At 43.6% G+C, this 16272-nt stretch overlaps 1 protein-coding gene and 1 long non-coding RNA gene across 2 annotated transcripts in view; one reads left to right on the top strand and one right to left on the bottom strand.

The window, feature by feature from the left end:
- LOC133498088 (uncharacterized) overlaps positions 1-14635 on the bottom strand; it is a 26868-nt gene extending 12233 nt beyond the window's left edge. The window contains exon 1 of the long non-coding RNA XR_009794184.1: positions 13523-14635. This is a non-coding gene — a long non-coding RNA (uncharacterized LOC133498088). The remainder of the gene's footprint in view (positions 1-13522) is intronic.
- serf2b (small EDRK-rich factor 2b) lies at positions 13338-16272 on the top strand. Its single transcript, XM_061814512.1, has 3 exons — positions 13338-13496; positions 15695-15803; positions 15884-16272. The coding sequence occupies exons 1-3, from the start codon at positions 13490-13492 to the stop codon at positions 15954-15956; spliced, it is 189 nt and encodes a 62-aa protein (XP_061670496.1). The 5' UTR covers positions 13338-13489; the 3' UTR covers positions 15957-16272.

Here is a 16272-nt window from a genome sequence, read left to right as displayed (position 1 = left end):
CATATCAAGATAATGTAGTTATTAAAATGGCACTTTAACTTGAGATTTGTTTAATTTTGGCCAGGGATATTTTGCTGCTGTTCGTTAGCAGTCGGCTCCTTGTCAAACGTTTTCACTCATTAGCAACTTGAAAATATAACGGAATCTCCTGCATTTTCCATGCTTTAATACAGCTTTCTTAAAATCATTTATGCTATGCAGAGGGTAATTTTTTAAGGATATTTAAGAATGTTACAAACTTTATTCAGAACCAGCTGTTAAGTTTTAAATGCTTTTATGAAGACCTTTTTTTTGTTGTTTTTGTTTCCATAATGACAAAAATGGTTTCTAGATCCATCATGAAATGGATTATATTCCACCATAGTTTCCACTGTTTTGTGTATTTTTCACGTGGCTCTTATCTGACTCATTTTTTCATTGCTCGGCGCGTATGAGATTAAAGCCAGCCTCCTGCTGGATGGGCCTTTTGCTTCCAAGACATGAGGTCAGCCGGTGCAACATCTGCACAGCAGGAGAAATGACGCTCTTGTCTTCTTTTGTCCCAAAATAACTTTAATCAAGGGGGACGTGTGCCCTCAGCAGTTAGATCGCAGCTTAAAAAAAAAAAAAAGTCAAAGAATATTCCTATGATTTGGGCTCGGGTCATTTTTGTCTGAATCGATTATCTCCTCACTCTTCTTCCAAGCATAACATTCATGGTTTTAATCCAATAACACGACCCGAGTTACGCCCATCGACGGGGGAAGAAATGATTCTTAGATGTTCATGGGAAAGTAGAACAGAGGGTCACGTTATTTGCTGTGTTGACTCGGGCGCAGAAAAATCTCAGAATGCGACCTATTTCCTGTTAACACATTAGCCTACTTTTATTGCTCTTTTACACAATGACGACGACGTTAGGGATATGTTGTTCCTTAGTGATGAGAACAAAGGCCTGGGATGTGAAACACTGGGTTGGCATAATACAAAATACAGACAACATGCCAAGCCCTCAGCAGTGGACGGAGAAAAAAAACTCAGATGAAGTGGAAGAAAGACAAATTTTAAAAAAAGTGTTGATTTTTGATTTTTTTTCCCGTCACAATTTTAATCTTTTCCCAGGTGTCCATGTCCATATAATAAGCTATCAAGGATGAAAACAGATTTTAAAATAGGCTTTCCAAACCTTTATTGCGCTCAGGCATGTTTTATTTTACACCAGGAAAAAATGTGGGCAGCCTGGTGTAGCAGCTGGAAAGCATTGGACTCACAGTTCTGGGTTCAATCCCGGGCCTCCCTGTGTGGAGTTTGCATGTTCTCCATGTGCCTGTGTGGGTTTTCTCCAGGCACACCGGTTTCCTCCCACATCCCCAAAACATGAAATATTAATTAGACACTCTAAATTGCCCCTAGGTGTGATTGTGAGTGTGACTGTTGTCTGTCTCCATGTGCCCTGTGATTGGCTGGCAACCATTTCAGTGTGTACCCCGCCTCCTGCCTGATGAAAACTGGGATTGGCCCAAGCACTCCCGCGACCCTTGTGAGGATAAGCGGCTAAGAAAATGCATGGCTGGGTAGAAAAAAATGTCATGGCACACCGCCAAACAAAAATGTCAAAAATTAAGAGAAAGAAAAATTGCATGTTTTTTTCAGGCTTTTAACATTGGATCGTCAAAGGGACTATGCTATTTTTGACATTTTAGATCAGTTAGAGGGCCTGTTGATGGACCAAAAACATGTCTTGTAAATGTGACACACCATAGAAAAGAACGTTAACAAGTCTGCCAAAGTTCAATGAATACAAAAACTGCCAAGTATACAGTATGAACTCAAGGTACAAAGATGTGAAGAAATAACAGTATTAGGCATCAGGCGCTGTGGGGGTGTCAGCAAAAACACATCCCAGCTGTCAGTCAAATGCATGGCTTCCCTCCCAGCTTGCTCGGAGTGAAGCATACGCACAAGCTGCAGAGAGACGCGGTGTGGTGGCCATACAGCCTCTGAGCCCCAGCACATCTACCAGTCCCTGCGTCAGGAGCTCAAGGACAGTTTTCCCCTCTTCTGGCCCCCGCTGAAATTGAGTGGGTCAATGGAGGAAATGTGGTCGCCCATGACGCACTCTGAAGCACAACTCACCGGTCACCCTGAATGATTTTTTTCCCCTCCTCCTCCAAACACTCTGAGGTTGAAGGTTCACAAACCAGCTGAACCGCAGCCGCGTTGGTGGCTCCTATCTATTCGCGCTGGTGGGCAGACTCGGGATGGTAGACGAGTCAGGTACATGGGAGTGCAGCACATGGCAGAGACACCATCCCAAATAACTCAAAACACATTAGACCTTAGGGAAGGTTGTAGGCATAGCTCGATGACTGACTGCACGCTGTAATAATAGAAATGGGCCAAGTAAGTGGCAATTGTGGCCAACAGCCACTCCAGATGTCTTCAAAACGCTGGATAATAGGAACGTAATCAGTGGTGTCAAAGAAGCATAATAAGTGACACATTTAGACTCTGTTTAGATCTTTGCATGTTGAGTAAGTTAAGACGTGGATGTCAGTGGAAGTTGCAAGATGTCTAAACTGCATGTAGACTCACACTTTCTACCTCGCCCACAGAGATTGTTGTCATTTGCTGCCAAACCCGAGTGAGTTTTGAAAGAAATAATTCTACCCCCTCCCACTTCCAGAAAAGATGAATCCCATTCCCTCTCAATCACAAACCTGAACTTTAAAGATTCCACCTTCCACACTCCTCCCACTATTTATTCAAAAGTCAGTACTCCTGTTTTTCTTCAGTATAAAACAGTGTATGGGTCACACCTAGTTTTCCTTAGTCACTAAGTACATTAAATGACTGGAATGACCATGAAACAAAGCAAAACTTTATTGACATTTGAACATGGACGCTGTGGACAACTGTAACATTTAAGTGCGATAGAACGAGTTCAGGAAGCCGAAATGTTGCTACGCCACAACAACAACTTATGGGATGTGACATTATCTCAAAAGCTGCCTTTAAAATGTCTGACTTTGAAGACACTCACAAAACAAGCCTCTCAATCATTCTGGAATTTAGCAAATAAAAATGATTTTGGTCATCCTAATTGGCCAAATATAATTTTTTTGTGTATGTGATTTCATGTCAAACAGAAAAAAAAATACAGCCTGAACAAAATTAACCAAATAGGGACTTTACTCGCAACAACTGTTGTTGACTGGCGGAAGCCCCTCTTGAACCCAAAAGAGTGACACCATTCACAGTTTGGAGCGTGTTTCTAACTTGGAAGACATCCATCCATCCATTTTCTTAGCCGCTTATCCTCACAAGTGCTGGAGCCTATCCCAGCTGTCAATGAGCAGGAGGCAGGGTACACCCTGAACTGGTTGCCAGCCAATCGCAGGGCACATGGAGAGAAAAAGCCACACTCACAATCACACCTCAGGGCAATCTAGTGTATCTAATGTCTAAATAATGTTGCATGTTTTTGGGATGTGGGAGGAAATCGGAATGCCTGCAGAAAACTCATGCAGGCACGGGGAGAACATGCCAACTCCACACAGGGAGGTCCGGGATTGAACCCGTCTCAGTCCTCAGAACTGTGAGGCTAACGCTTTACCAGCTTAACCAACGTGCTGCACTTGGAAGATAAATAGTTGCCAAAAAACAAAGCTAATGCTGTCCTATTTAGCCTGTTGCATGAACTATGAAGGCTGTTCCGATGAGAGACGAAACATATTCTACAACCACAACAATAATTTCATAATCATTATCAATTTATTTATTTGATAATCAGTATCTGTGTCACGGCTGGCAACCAGTTCAGGGTGTACCCCGCCTCCTGCCTGTTGACAGCTGGGATAGGCTTCAGCACTCCCCGCGAGCCCTGTGAGAATAAGCGGCAAAGAAAATGTATGGATGGATGGATAATAATCAATATTAAACCGTGGAAAGGCAGGTGTTCATTTATTTTCAAGCACTAAAGGAATCTTGGTCAACAAGGGGCGAGTGCAATGCTCAACGGTGAAGTGGCAGAGATTGATTAGCAATTACAATCTGGAGGAGGAGAGTCACTAATGGTACAGCGGTACACACTCCTGCCTTTGGTGCAGGCACCATGAGATCGATTCCCACTCAGTGATGGTGTCGGTATCTGCCTCGCGACTGACTGGCGATCAGTTCAGTGTGTAGTCTGCCTTTTGCCCGAAGCTAGCTGGGATAGGCTCCAACTTTCCCGCAACCACTGTGAGGATAAGCGGCTTGGATAATGACATGACAATCTGGAGTCAATGTTGTCAAAATGACCAGGTGACACTTATTGTATTCGGAGTACAAGGTAGTCTGGTTGATGCAAAACAGGCCAAGGTCACGAGCAGCCGTCAAGGAGCAAAATTAGTCGGAGGCAGACATCCTGCGTCGCCAAGCGCCTAATAAGTTGGACCACAGTGTTTGGCACACTTCACTACGTGCCGCTAACTTTGTTCATGCTCCAGCACGCAAACAGCAACCCGTTTCAATGTTTAATTAACAAGAACACGCTGGACCTGTGGTGGACTTTCCCCTCTCGTGACAGTCAACTTTGCTAAAATTACACGCAAACTGCAGTTTAAATGTTTTCAAAGGGTTTATTTGAGGTTATATGAGAATTTCAGTTCTGGGCAGCTGCAAGTACGCTGTTGGACAATGTTTCCCTACCTTTACTGAGCCAAAGCACCCATTTCACGTTAGAAAAAAAAAAAAGTCACTTCACACCAACCAAACAAAATTGTCACAAAAAGTATGACGACTGAAAAAATGATGATCTCCTCTCAGTTTCCTCACAAGTTGACTTACTGTGAAATCTGTGCCTCTTTTATTGAACACAAAGCTGTTATACTGGCAAAAAACGAATATATGAATGGCACCAGGTGGATACACGTTTTATTGTACCTTCTGCCATCTAACTTTTCCGCCTTTCACGATACGTCACTGGCAGAGATAGAAGAGTAATTAATGTGTAAGTAAAATTCTTTCGGCTTAGGAGTTGCCACAGCGTGACATCTCAGATGAACGCTCATATTTGTTTGGCACAGTTTTTATGCCGGATGCCCTTCGTGATGCAACCCCTCTTGGGGAGTAGAGGCCCTTGCGAGTCACAAACTCACGACCCCTGGTTTACCAAACTAATGCTCGAACTACTGAGCTACGGGGGACTCCAAGTGTAATTAATGTGTTATTAATGAAAAAAAAATTATGGAAAAATAAAACTAAAAGCAAAGCTAAAATTGGATAATTTCCGGGGGCACCATGTTTTGGAATCACGGGTTGAGAAAACATGGACAAAGCCTGTCTGTGATGATATTTTGGGTGGTGTTTTTTGTGATGCCGCCACATAAGGGTATCACAAATATCCTCTGGTTGGTTGAAGTTGAGGGGGAGTACGCCATTGACTGGTTAGAATCAGGATCATCCTTAATGACCGAATATGTCACGAACCTCCAGTGCGGGGGCAGAGGCATAATGCTTAATGTGGTTTATACTGGAAACTGGGTCATACACGGTGTAGCAGTCCAGCAAGGCAGAGCCACAGAAACGCTAGGCTAGTCGGGACCCAAAACACATTCAGCAAGGTCTGACGACTATGTGGCAAACTAACACACTCAACAGGACGGGACCGAACAAAAGGGCACAGAATCGCTGTGACTAGGGTTACTCTAAATTACGCGTAGAACCAGAGAGTCCCACAGGCAGTGAATGCAACTCATTAACACAAAGCAACGAACTGGCAAATACCAGTGACAAAAACTCCAACTTAAATGCCTGTCTAATTACAGTCCCAATCTGAAACATCTGTGACTGGTGACAGGTGTCACCGCCCAGAGCAGTGGCCAAGCCTTGCTCATGACAAAATATACCGAAACACACAATGAATTTGTCTCTGGTAGTTGGAGCCACTTTAGTATGATACCAAACAACCACTAGTCTTCAACAGAATACACATTTATGACATAAAAAAAAGACAAGTGCGGGAGAGTCAGCAATAAGTCAGCAATGAAAGCGTGCCAGCAATGTGGTAATGCTGACACAACGACAACTGTGCAAATAATTCAGTCACCAAAGCAATTAGGAATTTAATGTGACTATAGCAGTGTGATAATTGTGAGTTAATGACAAGCGTGTAAATGGTGCGGAGTTCTCAACCACCACAGTGGTCAGCATTAATCAAAAACAGTTTTGCAAATACAATCGAGTGATGAAGCCACAGCTAGTGCAGTAATAAAGTAATACTGGGCCAACAGAAACGTGGAAAAAAAAAAACTGGCAGCACTTGGCAACGTGTATTGGAATTGTAAGACAATCATTCCAGAAGTTAGCGGGAAGAAGCGCCAGCCAACTGCAGGGAACAATAAAGAAAAACCACATATGGACTGGTGAGAGGACTGATTCTCAAACTAGGGTCTCCAGACACCTGGGGTCTGTGAGGCGCTCCCTCTGAGCTGCTTTTACCTTCCCAAAATGCAAATCCTCACCCCTACTATCCTCTAATCTTGCAACCAGGGGGCGGCTTTGCTCATTTCTGAGATCGTAACACACCCATTGAGGGTGAAATTATATATCCAACGATGATCTAAGGCTAGCGACGAGCTAACGCTAGCGAGGCCTACTTTTGACAACAAGGAGGAAGACTACAACAAGGACCGTGAGGACTTAGAGGACGCTGGACAAGTGGACACAACCCTCAACTTTAACTTTCTTCACACCTGTGTGAAACACTGCAGGGACATTGTGATTTGAATCTCTTTTATCGCTCTTTTTCTTCTATCTTCACATGTTTGGACCCTTACTTTAATTTAGCCTAGGTTGTATGTGAATTGTATACCTTGTGTGTTGACTTGTGTATTTGATTGTCTTTATTTGACCATCTGCAGCCCTATGGAGGGCACAAACCAGTGCAAACTGTAGACCGGTCCCAAGCCTGGATAAATGCAGAGGGTTGTGTCAGGAAGGGCATCCGGCGTAAAACTGTGCCAAACACATGAGTGTTCACCAATTTGCAGATGATATTGTGATGTGCAGTGAAAGCGGGGAGCAGGTGGAGGAGCAATTAGAACGATGGAGCCATGCACTGGAAAGGAGAGGAATGAAGATTAGCCGAAGTAAAACAGAATACATGTGCGTGAATGAGAAAAGTAGAGGGGGAAGAGTGAGGCTACAGGGAGAAGAGATAGCGAGGGTGGACGACTTCAAATACTTGGGGTCAACGAGCCAGAGCAATGGTGAGGTAAGGAACTGAAGAAACAGGTCCAAGCAGGTTGGAACAGTTGGCGGAAGGTGTCTGGTGTTCTATGTGACAGAAGAGTACCCGCCAGGATGAAGGGCAAAGTTTATAAAACAGTGGTGAGCCCGGCCATGATGTACGGATTAGAGACGGTGGCGCCGGAGAGACAACAGGAGGTAGCAGAACTTAGGGACAGCGAAAGTTGGATGTTTTGGAGACTAGATTCGAGAGAGAGATGTGAGGGAAGACATGAGGGCAGTTGGGGTTAGAGAGGAAGATGCACGAGATATGCTGAGATGGAAAAAGATGACATGCTGTGGCAACCCCTAACAGGGTAGAGTTGTGTGTGTGGTGTAATTGCAAGGGGTCTGTGGAAAATAAAATTTCTTTTGAAAAGATACTCTAACATTTATAGAGCAAGGATTATTTTCCTCAAACATAACTAAAAAATTATAGAGGGCAACTATTGCGGCACCAATTCTTTATTAATTATTCTTCTTTAATTATGAGCCCTGAGGCGTTTCAGTCGGCATACACGGTTTGTTTCTCAATCATGCTCTTATTGTGACACATCTGCAGGAAAGTGATGCTGGAAAAGACATTGACTCGCAAGGTTCAGAGATCAATAATTTACTGGGGATCCGGGCCCAAGCTGAAAGGAAAAAAGTTCCTCAAACTCACCTGTTGTTCAACGTTGACTTACATATAATTAATAATTATGCTGTAAGTCACCACATTGCTGATTCTCCGATTTATTTGAAATGAAATAGATTTTTTTTTTTTGGGTTATCCATGCCATTAATGTATTTGAAGATATACGCTCTTTTACGAGCTAATTTTACAACGGAATTTGCATTGTGTTGTCAAAGGATTCCCCCTGCTGGTCAAATACCGTCAACGGCTTTACTCCTGAGTAAATATAGCCAAGTAATGTAAATTCCTGAACAAGTTTAACTATGTGAGGAGGCGTTTGAGGGACTCAAGGGTGCTCTCCTTGACTGTGTGGTACTGGCACACCCAGATTTTGAGATACCCTGCATACAGGCTTGAATTTTTGCCTTTGAAATGGGCAGTTTGCGATAAATTCACAGTTCTGACTTGACAATAATCCCTTCACATACATCCTATTGTTTCAGCCATATTCCGAGCTGCCGGAACAGGTCTGCGATGGATTACGGGGTTCAGGACGCTTTCCGTTTGACCTACCTGCCCCAGTCATTGGACGGCCGACCTGTCACAGATGCTGTTGAAAGTTTTTTGACGCACGGCGACGTCTTGTCCCTCCTGTCAGAGGCCAAAGTGCTAAGACGTCAGCTAAGAAGGAATGGAATGAAGTCTTCTGCGTGCATGGCTTTCATCAACGTATATACTCAGACCACGGAGCGAGTTGACTGCAAAGCTCCTGGATGTCACCCTAACATCCTATGGGGAACCGGTCAACAGAGAGATTTAACAGTAGCCTTGGCAATATGTTGAGATCCTTTCCCCCAAGGGCGAAGCATAACGAGCCGCAGATGATCCATTCCATTACTTTTGCATATGCAACCACAGGGTTTGCGCCTTTCGATCTGATGTCCAGCTAGGTTCCCAGACTACATGTTGACCTCATGTTCCGACCTTATGTATGATGCCTATGTGAAGACTCTTGTGGACGATCTGCGCAGTGGAGCAAAAACATCAGTCTGACCAGTACAACAAAAGGACAAAAGTAGTGCCTCTTATGCTTGGGGACCAGGTGCTGGTGGGAAACAAGGGAATCCGTGGCAAACGGAAATTTTCTGACAAATGGGAACTTATCATCTATACAGTTGTGGACTCTAAGCCTGCTCTTCATGTGTACAGGATCAGGAATTGGGATGGCCATGAGCGTGTGGTGCACCGCAACTTGCTCCTTCAGGTGAAGTTTCTACCTTTGGATGTGTGTTTGGATGACAACGCGACCCACCATACCGTTAGCATAAACGACGACTCCTCGAATTCTTCTGTTCATGAGCCTCAAGCGTCAACCTTGGACACTGGAGCTGCAACAGTTGTGACTTCCCTTGCTGAACCCCTGACCTGTTTGAGTGACGTGACCACCAGTCACATGAGGACTTGATTAAAACGGGAATAAAATCTTTAGTTAGTTCTACGTGGATAGGAGGCAAAAGCGTTACAGATAGGATTTAATTCATTCTGTTTTTCATGTCAAAAAGTTCAATTTACTTAAGTTGAAAAGTTGTGGCAGTAAAATAAAAATAGTATTACATAAAGGTAACAAATTATCTTTACGTGACAGTTTCATTTATATTTATTTCACTTTTTTCTTTTATTATGTACTATAATAAATGTGGTCTGATGGCAAACATTTGTCATTTGATTTTCCTAAAAGTGTAATAATATTTTGACAGAAAAAAAAGGCCTACAAGAAATGTTTAACATCTTCTTCTTCTTTTCCTTTCGGCTTGTCCCGTTAGGGGTCGCCACAGCGTGTCATCTTTTGCCATCTTAGCCTATCTCCTGCATCTTCCTCTCTAACCCCAACTGCCCTCATGTCTTCCCTCACCACATCCATAAACCTTCTCTTTGGTCTTCCTCTCGCTCTTTTGCCTGGGAGCTCCATCCTTCCATCCAGCATCCTTCTACCAATATACTCACTGTCTCGCCTCTGAACATGTCCAAACCATCGAAGTCTGCTCTCTCGAATCTTGTCTCCAAAACATCCAGCTTTGGCTGTCCCTCGAATGAGCTCATTTCTAATCCTATCCAACCTGGTCACTCCGAGCGAGAACCTCAACATCTTCATTTCTGCCACCTCCAGTTCAGCTTCCTGTTGTTTCTTCAGTGCCACTGTCTCTAATCCGTACATCATGGCCGGCCTCACCACTGTTTTGTAAACTTTGCCCTTCATCCTAGCAGAGACTCTTCTGTCACATAACACACCAGACACCTTTCGCCAGCTGTTCCAACCTGCTTGGACCCGTTTCTTCACTTCCTGACCACACTCTCCATTGCTCTGTATTGTTGACCCCAAGTATTTGAAGTCATCCACCCTCGCTATCTCTTCTCCCTGTAGCCTCACTCTTCCCCCTCTACTTTTCTCATTCACGCACATATATTCTGTTTTACTTCGGCTAATCTTCATTCCTCTCCTTTCCAGTGCATGTCTCCATCTTTCCAATTGTTCCTCTGCATGCTCCCTGCTTTCACTGCATATCACAATATCATCTGCGAACATCATGGTCCAAGGGGATTCCAGTCTAACCTCATCTGTCAGCCTATCCATTACCACTGCAAACAGGAAGGGGCTCAGAGCTGATCCCTGATGCAGTCCCACCTCCACCTTAAATTCCTCTGTCACACCTAAGGCACACCTCACCATTGTTCTGCTGCCATCATACATGTCCTGTACTATTTTAACATACTTCTCTGCCACACCAGACTTACGCATGCAGTACCACAGTTCCTCTCTTGGTACTCTGTCATAGGCTTTCTCTAGATCCACAAAGACACAATGTAGCTCCTTCTGACCTTCTCTGTACTTTTCCACGAGCATCCTCAAGGCAAATAATGCATCTGTGGTACTCTTTCTAGGCATGAAACCATACTGTTGCTCGCAGATACTTACTTCTGTCCTGAGTCTAGCCTCCACTACTCTTTCCCATAACTTCATTGTGTGGCTCATCAACTTTATTCCTCTATAGTTCCCACAGCTCTGAACATCCCCTTTGTTCTTAAAAATGGGAACTAGAACACTTTTCCTCCATTCTTCAGGCATCTTTTCGCCCGCTAGTATTCTGTTGAATAAGTTGGTCAAAAACTCCACAGCCATCTCTCCAAATTGCTTCCATACCTCTACCGGTATGTCATCAGGACCAACTGCCTTTCCATTTTTCATCCTTTGTAGTGCCTTTCTGACTTCCCCCTTTAACATCTGCACGGATAAAAATGGAAGAAAAAGTATTGGGATCGTATCGGCTACAAAAAGTGCATCGTGCATAAGTGCATAAGCGTGTATTAAGGTGAATAAAAATGCAAGTATATACATGCGGTTTCACAGGTGATTACGTGTAATTTAAACAATGAATAAAATAATCACACAGTGTTTAGAGTAGGATTATAAACAATGACGTAGATAAAAACTAGACTGCGCACTCTGCATCCGACGTTGGTTCTGCCATGGTTTAACAGACTCTGACTTCCGGTCAGGGCAAAAAGCATGGTAAACAATACACACATTCTTATGGAAAACGGTACAATAAATCTATATACAGTACTTGGGATGTTTTGGATCCCTAGAGACATGAATATAATCTAAACATTTGCAGCATGCCCAGGAAGGTTTAAAAGATATATTGACCTTCATAATATTGTAATGGTATATTTTCCACATTCATAATTATAATAATTAATAAAGAAAGTTAAACTGAAATACATGGGTGAAAAAGTCACTTCTTTGCGACTGTCTGCACGGTTTTGACAGCCAACAGCGCAACAAGAATGACCCATATTGACACCAAAAAAGCTAAATCTAACACATTCCAATCATATGTTTCACAATGTACAATTGTAAGGATAGCAAAGGATGTCAACGTTCATGTGAAATACTACACAATGTTTGCCCTGACCAGAAGTTGAAGCCGAATCACCACGTGAAAGGGTCTGTGCACCGTTTTTAAAAATATTGGAGAGAGGGCTGTGGAGTTTTTGACCAACTTATTCAACAGAAAACTAGCAAGCGAAAAGATGCCTGAAGAATGGAGGAAAAGTGTTCTAGTTCCCATTTTTAAGAACAAAGGCGATGTTCAGAGCTGTGGGAATTATAGAGGAATAAAGTTGATGAGCAACACAATGAAGTATTGGGAAAGAGTAGAGGAGGCTAGACTCAGGACAGAAGAAAGTATCTGCGAGCAACAGTATGGTTTCATGCCGAGAAAGAGTACCACAGATGGATTATTTGCCGTGAGGATAGTAGTGGGAAAGTACAGAGAAGGTCAGAAGGAGCTACATTGTGTCTTTGTGGATCTAGAAAAAGCCTTTGACAGAGTACCACAGGAGGAACTGTGGTACTGCATGCGTAGGTCTGGTGTGGCAGAGAAGTATGTTAAAATAGTACAGGACATGTATGATGGCAGCAGAACAATGGTGAGGTGTGCCTTAGGTGTGACAGAGGAATTTAAGGTGGAGGTGGGACTGCATCAGGGATCAGCTCTGAGCCCCTTCCTGTTTGCAGTGGTAATGGATAGGGTGACAGATGAGGTTAGACTGGACCATGATGTTCGCAGATGATATTGTGATATGCAGTGAAAGCAGGGAGCATGCAGAGGAACAATTAGAAAGATGGAGACATGCACTGGAAAGGAGAGGAATGAAGATTATCCGAAGTAAAACGGAATATATGTGCATGAATGAGAGGGGCGGAGGGGGAAGAGTGAATCTCCAGGGAGAAGAGATAGCGAGGGTGGAGGACTTCAAATATTTAGGGTCAACAATCAGAGCAATGGTGAATGTGGTAAGGAAGTGAATAAACGGGTCCAAGCAGGTTGGAACAGCTGGCGGAAGGTGTCTGGTGTGTTATGTGACAGAAGAGTCTCTGCTTGGATGAAGGGCAAAGTTTACAAAACAGTGGTGAGGCCGGCCATGATGTACGGATTAGAGACGGTGGCACTGAAGAAACAACAGGAAGCAGAACTGGAGGTAGCAGAAATGAAGATGTTGAGGTTCTTGCTCGGAGTGAGGAGGTTGGATAGGATTAGAAATGAGCTCATTAGAGGGACAGCCAAAGTTGAATGTTTTGGAGACAAGGTTAGAGAGAGCAGACTTCGATGGTTTGGACATGTTCAGAGGCGAGACAGTGAGTATATTGGTGGTAGGGTGCTGAGGATGGAGCTGCCAGGCAAAAGGGCGAGAGGAAGACCAAAGAGAAGGTTTATGGATGTGGGGAGGGAAGACATGAGGGCAGTTGAGGTTAGAGAGGAAGATGCAGGAGATAGGCTAAGATGGAAAAAGATGACACGTTGTGGCGACTCCTAACGGAACAAGTCGAAAGGAAAAGAAGAAGATCGATTATAAATAAGAGACATCCTACTTGGATGCGCATGCGCTAAGCAATCCCCGAATGTTCTGGCGTTCCAGTGTTTTGCGCACGCGCAGTTAACGCTCAGCACAGGCCAGCAACACAGAGAGGAGAACGACTGGTGCAACGCAGAGGGACGCTTTGGCCCTTAAGGCTGAGGTTTTTGTGGATTTGGGTCAACGGAGGTGTCGCTTACTAAAATGACCAGTGGGTATCGACATATATAAACTTACCGTAAGGCATTATATACTTCACCTGCGACTGCATGCGGTGTGTGTTCGTTGTTTCCGTCGCACGCGTAGCTGTGTCTGGGCGCCGTCTATTTGCTGGACAAGACGTCACGTCCTTTCGCGGGGCATTGACGTTTTCAAATCTGCCCCTAACAAGCGTTCACGTGTTTCTTAAAGACACTTAACACGATTAACAAAGGCGTTTAGAGTCGTAGTATTCGTTCATGTGCCTTAACAATCGTGTCCTGTAGTTAATCGACCGAACTCGACCGATACATTCCACAGCCATTCCATATTATCTGGTGTCACAATAATTATTTTAAAATGACTCCCAAAGTCATCGGCAAATAAAGTACTCAAGCTAGGTATTAGGCTCTTCCGTGATGAGCTGTTTCTGTGTTGTTGTGGTTTAAGCTGTAAAGCTGCTCCACAGCACCTCCCTGCCACGTCGTCTGCATGAAAAATCTGCGCCACTCAATTCCTCCGTTTTACGACAGACTGACGGGATTATGAACGGCGGGCGCCCCAATGAGGAACTCTGTAATTGCCCCTTACTTTCTTTTTTGCCCCTATTTGCTTCGTGTTCATAGCTTAGAAATGTTTTTCCAACAAATAAATAGTCTAAATTGTGACATTAGTCTCAGTGTTACTGAAGGTTAATGAAAGACTATGGCGTGCAGACAGGGATTTGTAAACATCTGAACTGGGTTTTGATACATAAAACAAGGAAGAATTCAACAAGTGTGAGCTTTCAAAGTGTCTGTGGTGTACACTAAATAAACAACACAGGACACTGCGTATGACCAAACGTGTTGTACAAGAATGTTCCACAGAGCATTCCGACTCAAGAAAAACAAGAAGCCAGGCTTACTGTTAGCTCATTTGTGAACCGCATTATGGCTTCAAACTTTTCAGAAAAACAGTAGTACCTCTACTTACAAAATTCATTCATTCCGGAAGTCGTTTTGTAATGTGAATTTTTCGCAAGTAGAAACACATTTTACATGTAAATAGCCTAATCTGTTCCGAGTCCCCACTGTTTTCCCTGACAAAAAAAAAACATTCAAAGTACATTATGTAAAGAATAATTTTAAAAAATGAAAAGTTTGTTTTCAAAACGAGACATAGGCATTTTTTTCAGATTTACGAAACTCGCGCCAAAATTATCCAGCTCCGAATGGATAATTTTGGCGCGAGTTTCGTAAATCTGAAAAAAATGCCTATGTCTCGTTTTGAAAACAAACTCTTCAAATGTTAATTTAATTTTGGCATTGGGCAATTATGCGAAGAGAAGGGTGAGTGACAAGCAAAAGGTATTGCGGGGGACAGAAGAGGAGGAAAACGTTTGAGAGCTGAGAGAAAATATATGTACAAATGTACTCATGCACACTATTTCCACTAGTTTCTTTGGGCCCTTAGTGAAGAAAGATGAATAAACGCAAAAAAGTTGAACTTTTCCAATGTGCGCTAACGTGGGACAGTCGAGTGTCCAAGGGAAACGAAAAGCATCATGGGTAAAGATTGACGTCCCTCCTAGCCAATGGAATGCCAGGAAGATGCTACAGTGATAGCCAATGTGACAGCTGCTCTATTACGCCACACAAACCAAGATACAGGATGTTTACGTTTGGTTGAATTTGGGGGCTGCGAATGCAGCTGGTATTTTTTTTTTCATTTTGTTTCTTGAATTTTCCTTCATAACTAGAGACAATATTTTTCCCAAGAAGTGTTTCGTAACCTGGAATTTTTGTTTACTAGGGATATTTGTAAGTAGAGGTACCACTGTGGCCACAATGAACTTCCTCCTCGGTTTCCGCAGCCTATCCTTTTGAGCTAGAGTGAGAAGCCTGGTCTTTCGGGTCGGGCTCAGAGTTGATTCACTGCTCCTCTGCATCAAGAGGACCCAGATGAGGTGGTTCAGGCATCTAGTTATGATTCCCCCTGGATGCCTCCCTGGTGAGGTGTTCCATGCATGTTCTGGCGGGATGTGGCTCCGGGGGTAACCCAGGAAAGGCAATGTTGGTGGGACTCTGTGTCCCGACTAGCCTGGGACCACGGCCTTTGCTCACTTGTGTATTGCAAGGGAGAGACAATAAAATAAGATCACTTTGAAATAAAGCAAAAAACTACACACGGGAGAGGTTCACTCTAACATTTCCAACGTGTTTTCTTCAGGGGGAAATCAGCGTGAGCTGGCACGCCAGAAGGCTGCCAAGAAGGCAAGCGAGAGCGGCAAAGGGAAGCGAAGTGAGGACGGACTCTCGGCTGCCGCTCGTAAGCAGAGGTACGAGAGGGTTTCCCCGAGAAACAACTATTTTGTCATTGTTTAGACAGTTTTGTCCTAACCACACCTCTTGTTTTAAGGGATGCTGTAATCATGCAGCAAAAGCAAAAAAAGGCGGACGGCGGAGAGAAAGACAATCCAAAGTCCAAGTGAGATGACTTCATCCCATATTCGACATCCTTCCTGATTCAAAATAAAAGCCCTCTTTTTTTTGTTGTTTTTCTTGAAATCTGACACTCAACATTGAATTGAGCCTACTTTCTCTCCTTATGGCTATGGGAATATTTTTTTCTGGGGTGACGTTGTTGACTATCCCACGCTGACGCCACGTGCATGCAGAGGAGCGTCGGTACTTTTAGTAACAGGAGAACGATGAACAATTGTCCACGCAAAGCGTCATTGTAGCTGTGCTTTTTCTTGTACAAAAAGTCTCCTGATGGTTACAAATAAAGAGTATCTTTGTAGTTCA

Source organism: Syngnathoides biaculeatus, chromosome 3 (genome assembly GCF_019802595.1).
Source record: "Syngnathoides biaculeatus isolate LvHL_M chromosome 3, ASM1980259v1, whole genome shotgun sequence".
Lineage (NCBI taxonomy): Eukaryota > Metazoa > Chordata > Actinopteri > Syngnathiformes > Syngnathidae > Syngnathoides > Syngnathoides biaculeatus.
Note: the sequence above shows the minus strand (reverse complement) of the source record. Positions and strands in the feature narration are given on the sequence as shown.

Bases quoted from the DNA above. Each gene is read 5' to 3' on its own strand.
- serf2b (XM_061814512.1), top strand. The intron at 15,804-15,883 runs GTACGAGAGGGT...TCTTGTTTTAAG, and splicing joins GCTGCCGCTCGTAAGCAGAG to GGATGCTGTAATCATGCAGC.